The following is a 10,398-nucleotide window of genomic DNA, read 5'->3' on the forward strand; positions in this document are numbered from 1 at the left end:
TACCGCACGCCGTGAAGGCTTCTCTGACACACGAATGCATCGATGACAGATTTGCACCTCCCCCTTGAAAGAGTGGATGAGGCTGAGAGATTCAAACGCAATGTCCCCACTGAAGATGAACCGTCGGCCCCTCAATCCACAGTCATTAACCTCTCATCATGTACCCTTTTAGATGCAGAAAATGACCTTCTCTCCAAGGGATACCACTTCTGCCCACTCCTCCCACAGTCAATCAGGTTGAGCTTAGTCAGGACCTTACTGACTTCTACCGTAGATAGATAGATAGATAGTTTATTTCTTTTTACATTCGTGGCCAACGGCCAAATTACAGTAACAATTACAGTACATACCAAAAATTTTACATACAGAAATAGTTACATATAAAAATATACAAGTTTTTATATATAAAATATAACGCCATTGGAGGCTATATTAAAATTTACAAAGAGACGTGAACAAACCACCATCAAAACACACACAAATGAAAGCACTACCTATTAAGTAAATTAACAAAATAAGGAATGGGACTGTTTTTAAAACATGAAGTTCTTGTTCTTAACCGGGAGAAATTATTAGCACTCCGTAGACTGCGGTAATGACTCTCACATCTAGTAGGAGGGAGAAGATCCATGGTGTGAGTAGATTTTGGAAGGCCCTTCTCCCTCCTACTAGACAAAGATTCAAGCTCGCAGTCTCGGAGTGCGTTGTGGTAAGAAGTAAAGTGATTACCCGGGACTATTCGGCATGCTCGCCGTTGAAGAGTTTTTAATTGTGAAGATTGTTTAAGTGTAATAGAGGAGTGCCGTACGGCATCAGCATAATCAAACAAAGGAAAAATATACCCTTAATAAACAGTGACAAGCTCGGTCTAGTAAACCCACATTTTTTTAAGCAGACGAAGCATGTACAGTTTGCAGTTAGCTTTGTTAGACATCTCAGAAATAATTTTGTTCCATTGGAAGTTATTTTGTACCCAAACTCCAAGAATTTTCACTTGGTCAACAAACTGAAGAGGGCATTAACTGATCTTAAGAATTGCGGGGACAGGGGATTGGTCTTTTGTAACATATCTGGAAGGCCTGTCACTTGGATGGATTTAAGCAAAGCATATTATTATCACACCGTTGACTAAATTTTGAGTGTTTCCTGAAGCTGGCTTTTACACAACAAAGAACGATTTTCAGCTAGTGTCAAATCGTCAACATGCTTCCAACGATTCATATTGTCAGGTACATCTTCAACGGCATCATTAATAATGACTTGGAAACAGATCGGTCCAAGCTTGTACCTTGTGGGAGGCCAACTGTATGAGTTTTGTATGTAGACAAAGTTTGATTATATCATGATTTTCTTCCTCCATGATGGTGAAATTGACATCGATACATTTCGACAGGACATTCTTGATTCTGAATTATACACAGCTCCATCAACAGATCTCAACCAGTTAGTTGAACAGTATGAGTCAGTTCTGAGCAATCTCCTAGACAAACACGCCCCCTTGATCACTGGAACAATTACGTGTCGCCCAAATGCACCTTGGTATAATGACAGTCTACACAAACTCAAATCGGAACTGAGATGTTTAGAGCGTGGATGGCGAGCCTCGAAACTTGAGATTGATCGACACATATTTAGAGCTAGGGGTCGTCAATACAATCAAATGATTCATAAGGCTAAAAACGGCTACCACTCTGCTCAACTGGAGAACTGCAGTATGCATGAGCTCTTTCACAAGGTGGATAAGTTGTGCAAAACATCACCAGCAAAAACTCTCCCATCTACCGACACCTCACAAGTACCACTAACAGCTTTGCTCATTACTTTAGTGAGAAAATTGAACGCAAAGCTATGGAGCTTCAAGAAAATCCGACTACAGATGTTTCACATATTCAATTTCAGATGTGTGAATCCGACTTTCAGACATTTGAACCTGTTTCTACACTGCAAATCATTCGACTCATAGCCAGTTCTCCGACATCTACCAGCAGTCTTGATCCAATTCCAACTGGTCTTCTCAAAAAATGTGCTAATGAACTTGCACCAGTTATTTGTTGTACTGTCAACAGGTCTTTCGCTTTGACACATTTTCCAGACATATTAAAATGTGCACACATCAAGCCACTGATAAAGAAACCTCAGATGGATCCTGAAGATCTCAAGAATTATAGACCAGTCTCCAACTTGAAGTTCTTGTCAAAAACTGTTGAGCGTGCGGCAGTTGTTCAAATGCAGAACTACCTGTCAACAAACAACCTAAATGCAACTATGCAATCAGCGTATCGGAAAAATCATAGTTGTGAAACTGCCCTGCTTCGTGTCATCAATGACCTACTGCTTGCGAAGCAGTCCTACTGTTATTAGACTACACAGCAGCATTTGACACTATTAATCACATTCTTTTTGATCGGCTAGAGCAGAGATTCGGATTTCACAACAATGCTCTCAAGTAGCTTCAATCTTATTTCACCAATCGCAGTCAGTCAGTAGTCATTGGAGATCAGATATCATCAAACCAGTTCCCTCGACGCGGAGTCCCTCAAGGCTCCGAGACTCGAATAGTCGGGCCTCGGAGTCGCAACTTTTACACTAGTTTGATGAACAAGATGCCTTACGGCATATTGTTTGGCACAGGCGCAATATATTAAAGTTAACGCTGAATGGATTGAAAGATTGTGTTACTGGTGAAAAACAATCAGATTGTGTTCCGTAAAGTAAATTAAGACCCTTTTCAAAACCGCGGCTTCGGCATTGGATTCGGCTTCAGGCTCTGTCCTCATGTCTGTCGCCCCAGAGGACTCATGCAAAGCATGCGCAATTGTTAAAACGACCACGGGGACAAGCTAGCCTGAGCCGAATCCAAAGTCGAAGCCGTGGTCTTGCAAAGGGCCTTTCGCAGTTGTGAATGGTCGGAAAACATGCTAATTATCTCGCACTCTGCGCACGGACTGTGCAGGTTGTTAGCTCAAAAATTAATTTCACAGGTTTCTCTCCTTGGTCGACTGTAGAACAGCCAGGTTTTACATCCTTCCCAAGATACACAAACCAGACAACCCAGGAAGACCCATCATATCTGGCAATGGTTCCCCCACTGAGAAAATTTCTCTTTTTGTTGACAGTTTTCTCAAGCCGTTAGTGCCGCAGATTTCATCATATTCATGACACCCCAGATTTCCTCCGCAAAATCACAGGTATTCAGAAGCAGGTCCCTAACACAGCCATCATCGGTACTTTTGATGTAACCTCTCTATACACCAACATTCCCCAAGATGAAGGGATTGCTGCCTGCTCTTCAGCTTTGGCCAAGAGTGGTCACACGTCACACATCACCGCCAATTTCTGACGTTGTATCTTTGTGCAACATGTTCTACCAATTATTTCATGGGTAAGAATTTCCTACAGGTACAGGGGTCGATTTCACAAAGAGTTAGGACCAGTCCTAACTTAGGACTAGTCCTAGGAGATATACAAATTGCATGGATAGTCCTAAGTTAGGACGAGTAACTGGTCCTAACTCGAGATAAGACTAGTCCTAACTCTTTGTGAAATCCACCCCTGGTCACTGCAATGAGCACACGTATGGCACCATCAATGGCGTGCCTTTTCATGAGACATCTTGAACAGCGCATGTTGGCATCCAGCCCCTTGCCGTCCCTGGGTCTGGTGGCGCTATATCGATAAGATCTCTTTCGTCTGAACAAGCGATGAAGCAAGCCTCACAGTTTTGGGCAGATTACTAATTTGTCTGGGCGGATTACTAATTTGCCCGGGCAATACCAGTATAAAGTGAAGTATACCTTTGGGTTTTAACGAATCGATTGTTTTAATCTTGGGAAATTTAGATATATATATTTTTTTAGATATCGCAAAATCCGGAGCGGCATGTCTACATAGGAAGAATAATCCCAAATCATTTTATAAAAAAATCTGAGAAAAGTTTCTGACTGTAGTGTTAGTCAGCATCCACGTTTTGGGGATAGTGAAATGAAAAAAAAAAAAATACTTCATTTCTTCCGAAAGCTGCTTTATAGCTGTACATCTAGCCAATTATTTTAAAATTTATTATATATATATAATTTGACAACTGGCAATAAGTGTAAAAGTTAAAAACCTCAGCAGTTATAAACATGTAAAAAACATTAATTGAATGTACATTAGCCGAGTAATTTGAATTGTCTATAATTTCAAAGATTGGTTTCACCTAACGTATACTATTTCCCTATGGACATGTTGTCTTTGATTGGGCGATTTGGGCTAAACAAGATGATTCAAGGCTAAAATAATGATTTACATTAATGTCCCTTGTTTTGAGTCAAAATTATTGTTATACAAAATTTCGGACCGTGCTAAGAAAACCACACGATTTCGAAGGATATTAACCTGGATCATTTTATTATACTTTTAAACAAACCACAACAATCGCTTTTATAGCACAAAGCGCACAATCCGAAAATAATGACCCCATATTGCTTCATCAATTCTTCATTTTTGGATTGCCCATGGAGAGAGCCCAATCAAAATCAACCATGTGGGATCCATCGCTTCTTTCCTTATACTGTTGCTAAGTTATCGCAAACGTACCCTAGAAACATTTTCAGTTCCTGTACTATAACTGCGTGAGGCATATGCACGGAATTCATTGCCGGGTGTGCCAGGTTCATGTCCCACAAGGGTAGGTAGAAAGCACCTGTACCCTTAAAACCATCCCTTAATGTATTTCCTATAATTTCTTTTGCCAGAAAATCAGAGAACAACAAAGGAGATGAGATATGTGGAAAGTGCCGAGGGTGCGGTCCCTTAATCACAATTAAAATATTAGGGCAGCGTTTGCGTAAGCGAAGTACAGCATTCCTTATCAATGCAGTCCGTTCTATGAAACTCTCGCTGGTCCACACTGTGAAGTGTGACCAGGGGCTGAGCACAATGATATATGTCTGGCAGTCGAGGGTGGTTAGTTTGTCAAGAACATCAACCTCGTACTTCATGTCCTTGCGACCATAAATGTCGCTCCCCACTCGTTCCGGATGGAAATAGTAAGCTACGGTAAGGTTAAGGGAACGGTATATCGTTTGTACAGGCTTCAAATGCCCTCGTACATTTGAACTTGCCTTGGGGTTATCTGCTTTTAATACACTGTTAAAATCCTTATACCATTGGCCTATGGTTGAGTCGCCATGTAAAATGACTTTCTTGTCGCGTAGACATTTGTGCAGCATGTCCTTTGGAAAGTCCGGTATTCTGCAGAGCATTGAGTGCCATTTGCCCCTCAACCAATAACCCTGGACAGCTGGTATTTCTTGGTCGGGCAGACATCGCGGTAAGTCGTTCAGAGGAGGGAGAAATCCAGCTGTATAGAAAATTGAGATAAGAATAAAATAAGTTTGATAACAAGAAACATGTTTTCGACAACGTATATTTTTTTCTCTCTGAACGAAATTTGACAGTTGATGGTGTTTCACAAAGAGATTTATACAAAAACTTTAGGATTTGCCGCGGCACACGAATTAAGTATTTAAGTGGCTGGTGGAGGAACATTTCTGTCGATATCCCCACAATAATTCATTCTCACTTTTCAAAGTACTGTCATTTATCAATGGTAAACATTTTTGTTTTTAAAGGGGCTATGTAACTTTTGTAGGACAAAATACACAATGTCCACAGATTTACACTAAACTTACACAGTTTGAAGATCATGATAGTAAAAAGCTTCACTGAAAATACTCGAACTGAAGGTCTCGAAATCAAATTCGTGGAAAATTACTTCTTTCTTGAAAACTACGTCACTTCAGAGGGAGCCGTTTCTCACAATGTTTTATACTATCAATCTCTCCCCATTACTCGTTACCAAGTGAGGTTTTATGACAATAATTATTTTGAGTAATTACCAATAGTGTCCACTGCCTTTAATTGCAAACGATCAACAAACCATGTATGCTTACCGTCGATTTGTATTTTCTTGTTCTTCTCTATCCGTACCGGTTGCATAAAATTCGGGCTGTGGGTGAAACAAACAGAAGATTTACAAAATATCACACCAAGATATCATTAGATCAAATAGTCGTCTAAAGTTCTCGATTTAGTTTAAGATTTTCCCTTTATAAAGACACTTTGACATGGTCCATTGCATACATGGAGGTAATGGATGAGCATGACAAAGAACAGTGGTGTTGCCACCAGGTTCAGGAAAAACACAAACAAAACACGACGACGTTTCCACTTTGTATGGAGCTGGAAAAAGAAACAGCAACACAGGTTATTAAAAAAAAAAACACTAATCAATTCAGAACTAAAATCTAAAGACTTGTGTCAATGACTGAATGAAAAAGCCTAATAATTTAAACATTGACACATGTTTTCAAAGACGGTTGAAACTAATGCAGATTGCAAATATAAAATTAAAAATAATTTAAATCTGAGTGCCAACACAAATTAATTCTTATTGGTTTAGGGTTAAAACCATAATGATTGTTTTGTTTTTATTACCATTTTTTATTTATTTTTATTTTTATGCAAGTCGCCTGACGCACAAGGTCTGAAGACCACTCAAGGTGTGGGCTACAATTATTTTTTTCCAGAGGCCGTTGCCACCTACTCCTAGGGCTGAAACAGGGTTACCCCTTTTACAGTCCATGCGGATATTTTTCGTGCAAGCTAAATGATAGCTGTGTTCAATCACATACCCTTTAAATATATACTCTACGCCTTTTGTCAACTCGGCCAGCCTTTGGTTGCATTTATTCCAGTCGGTATTGTAAGATGTGAAATCATCACAGGACAAACCATTCGGTTTCCGGCAAACAAGAATTGTCTTCCCAAGTGCATGGTGTGCTGGATATTGACACAGTCCAGTCCATGGCCCGCCACTCCTCAAAAAGCAAGTTGTCCTTTCTGCTTTCTTGCCTTTATGGTTGAAGTATCCATTCCACTGTACTCTTTCCTTTGCAGGCCAGACCACATTTTTGAAGTAGTCAACAGCCTCACTGGGATGCACAAGAATGAGTTTGAATTCAGCTTGACCAGCCCACGCTGCCAGCAATGTGACTTCATATGTACCGTTATTGTAGTCAGCAACATAACCAGCTGTACTAGCTAGCGGATTCTTTGAGTTTAGAGTGGCAAACCAGAAATCCCCGCCTATAACCCGGTCCCTCCCTTCGGAATCTCTCGTCTGAATCCGATACTTGATGATATCTCCGACTTGAATGTGTCCTCTAGGTGATATTAGTTGGACGTTAGTCTTGGTGTGACTGGTGACACTCATGGGTAATGGGCCGGTTGTGTTCTTTTTCTCAATCACACTCCCGTTAGAAGGTGATTGTTTCAACTTTAAGGTAGCAACGCTGATGGCAGGAGTTTTAAAGGATATTTCGTCACTGGCTTCCAACAACTAGTAGAAAAGGAAAACACATTTTGAACATGAAATCAATTTATAAATTTACGTATAGGATAATGCCCGAGGTGCGCGCCATTCTTACCCACGAATGGCGCGTTCACCGAGGGCATTATGCGACTTAACCCACACCTGTGACGTCATGCTATTGTTAAAATCGCTCCATTATTTCGCACGAATGGCGCGATATTGTTTAATTTTTAAGTCAATTGTTCGTATGTATTACGTAAGCTTGTTCACTCCGGTGAACACCACTGGTGGTGTGTGAACAATGGACGAAGACCAACATTTAGGAAATATGCTCGTTCCTTCGATAGTGGCATCATAGATCGGGAGCGAAAGTGGCAGCAGATAAGTGATTTTGTTTCTTGACTTTAAGTAAATTTATACAAGTTAGTGATAGAAACAGACTATCAGATGATGTTGTAGGCGACTTTCTCGGTCTACAAAAAACCCAAAAGGTGAAGATAAAAGAAGTGACCTACCCGCGTACAAGGCTGTAGTTTCAGATTTGTTTTTACTAAACAAATTTAAGCTAGCTTTATGATCAACAATTTCAGTTGAATTCCTGTTATTTTATGATGATATTGAAAAAAGTTTCTTTTCAATTTTAAGTTTTAGGGACTTTACTCACTTACCATGTTTGTGTATGATAAATTAAACATTTTGAATTAATAAAAACAAAAACAAAAATACTGGTTAAAATGAAATTGATTTATCTGACTTTAAGACCTGCTTAAATTACTGTTGTAGTTCTATAATTATTTTTTAACATCTCAGCTAAATAATAATTTAATAATGTAGCTGTTCACTTGTGTGTCAACGATCATTTTGCAATACATGTGTAGCTCTATTAACCTGTGTTAAAAACCATTAAAAACAAAATAATATATGGTCCATGGCGTCATTGACTTGATTTACTTTGTTCCCTAACTCTTTTATGCACAATGGGTGAATAGATGTACCCATCGCGCCATTCGTGCAAAATAATGGAGCGATTTAACAATAGCATGACGTCACAGGTGTGGGTTAACAGGAAATAATGTAGAGTAAGTGGCATGCGGTTAGGCCATTAGTGAAGATTTTGTAAGGGGAAAAAACATGTAAAAGTGCAGTATATTTCACTTTTGCTAATAATTTTCACAACTAAAATATGTACCCCAAAAAATTCGTTCTGGTGACAACTACAGGTTCTAAGGGTCAGCCACTTTCAAACAATTCTCTAGAGCACAGCGTACACCCTTTTAAAAATTGGTCTTATGGTGGCCCTATAATTTGTGGCCCTTCAAAAGTGTAGAATATACATAGCTATTTATTAGACCTACGCGTTTGTAAGTTTTATTTGTTTTATTTGTTGTGATGAGAGACGGTGTGATTATGCTATCTTTAAAGGCAGTGGACACTATTGGTAATTGCTCAAAACAATTATTAGCATAAAACCTTTCTTGGTGACGAGTAATGGGGAGAGGTTGATGGTATAAAACATTGTGAGAAACGGCTCCCTCTGAAGTGCCATAGTTTTCGAGAAAGAAGAAATTTTCCACGGATTTGATTTTGAGACCTCAGATTTTGAACTTGAGGTCTCGAAATCAACCATATAAACGTACACAACTTCGTGTGACAAGGGTGTGTTTTTCTGTCATATTATCTCGCAAGTTCAATGACCGATTGAGCTCAAATCTTCACAAGGTTGTTATTTTATGCATATGTTGAGATACACCAACTGTGAAGGCTAGTCTTTGACAATTAGCAATAGTGTCCACTGCCTTTAACTCAAGTTCGGCCTATCTCAATTTACATTTGATGTAATTTTGTGGAGCGAGACGTTTGTCATTGTATCTTTTCGCAGTAGTTCTGTATACCATAGAGCACGATTCTACAAGGCTGTCGTGTTGTTTGTATGCATTCACATGGGAGTTTCTCGAATAACCTATGACCTTTATAACTAACTAACAACCCAACAAACACAACCAGCTCTGTTTTGCACACACCCCGTGAACATATTATTCTTCAACACTGAATTAGTGAAGGGACAAGAAGTGCAAAGCAGGTACATAATAATGACACAAATAAAAGACCTTTCCGAATTGATGGAAAGAAATGAATGAACGAGAAAGGTTGAGGAGAGGGACCTCTACCATTGGCCATAGAGGGCCAGCACACACGATCGCTAGACCCGCGTAAGTACTGATTACCAATTGTCTAAGATTATGGACAAATTACATGTCGTTTTGAATGGCAGTGATGTAGGGTACTGACGTGTCATCAAAGACAGAAACCCTAGCCTTGCTGATGCCGAGAGGGCGGATCTACATCTATCGCTGGTGCTCAGCAAAGCCCACTTCTGGATGTAAAAGCTGAGGTGAAGACTAGTGTGGGCGTTAAACAGATGGAAAGTTGTGCTTATTAAATAAGTACAAGTGAAAACAACACCAGTTGGATGGGTGTACGTTGTGTAACCTGCAGACGGTCTCTCTCTGATGAATACACGGAAACTGACTTACCATTGTGATCACCGTTAAGGTAACACATAAACCAAACAACACTCCTAAAACAGTATGTCGAGACGGATATTTTGCTGCCATCCTGCTACAGTTCGTGATGTGTTCAATGGTTCATCTATACAGACGGTACGTAGGGTTGCAGATATCCCACTGTACAGTCAGAATTGTGCATGTCATTCATCGGAATGTATATTACCGTCACAGTTGAGAAAATCTTTTGTAGAATTTTAATAATGAATTCACCAGTATATATTTACCACGCACGAGTTACGATTCCAGAGTGTATTTTTCGTGACCTGTGTGTATCGGCCAGGGCCGTGAACAAAGAGCATAGCCCTTGTCACACGAGGCAATTTACTGCCAACCAGGTTGCCGGCAATTTTTTTCTGGCAACGTTCAGGCAACTTTTGTTGCCGCAACTTTGATGTCACACGCGGCAATTTTGAAGCAACGCTCACGCAACCAAAATTGCCTGCAACTCCTCAGCGGGCAATCAAAACGTTGAAC

At 39.9% G+C, this 10,398-nt stretch overlaps 1 protein-coding gene across 1 annotated transcript; it reads right to left on the reverse strand.

Annotated features, from left to right (window-relative positions):
- Positions 1-2,359: 2,359 nt before the first annotated feature.
- Positions 2,360-9,998, reverse strand: LOC139954000 (NXPE family member 1-like). The gene is made up of 4 exons (XM_071953628.1): positions 9,892-9,998; positions 6,678-7,384; positions 5,937-5,992; positions 2,360-5,344 (listed from the first exon to the last, which is right to left on the reverse strand). Exons 1-4 carry the CDS (start codon positions 9,970-9,972, stop codon positions 4,548-4,550), a joined length of 1,641 nt encoding a protein of 546 aa, XP_071809729.1. The 5' UTR covers positions 9,973-9,998; the 3' UTR covers positions 2,360-4,547.
- Positions 9,999-10,398: the final 400 nt, after the last annotated feature.

The sequence above is a fragment of the Asterias amurensis genome, chromosome 22, assembly GCF_032118995.1.
Source record: "Asterias amurensis chromosome 22, ASM3211899v1".
Classification (NCBI taxonomy): Eukaryota; Metazoa; Echinodermata; class Asteroidea; order Forcipulatida; family Asteriidae; genus Asterias; species Asterias amurensis.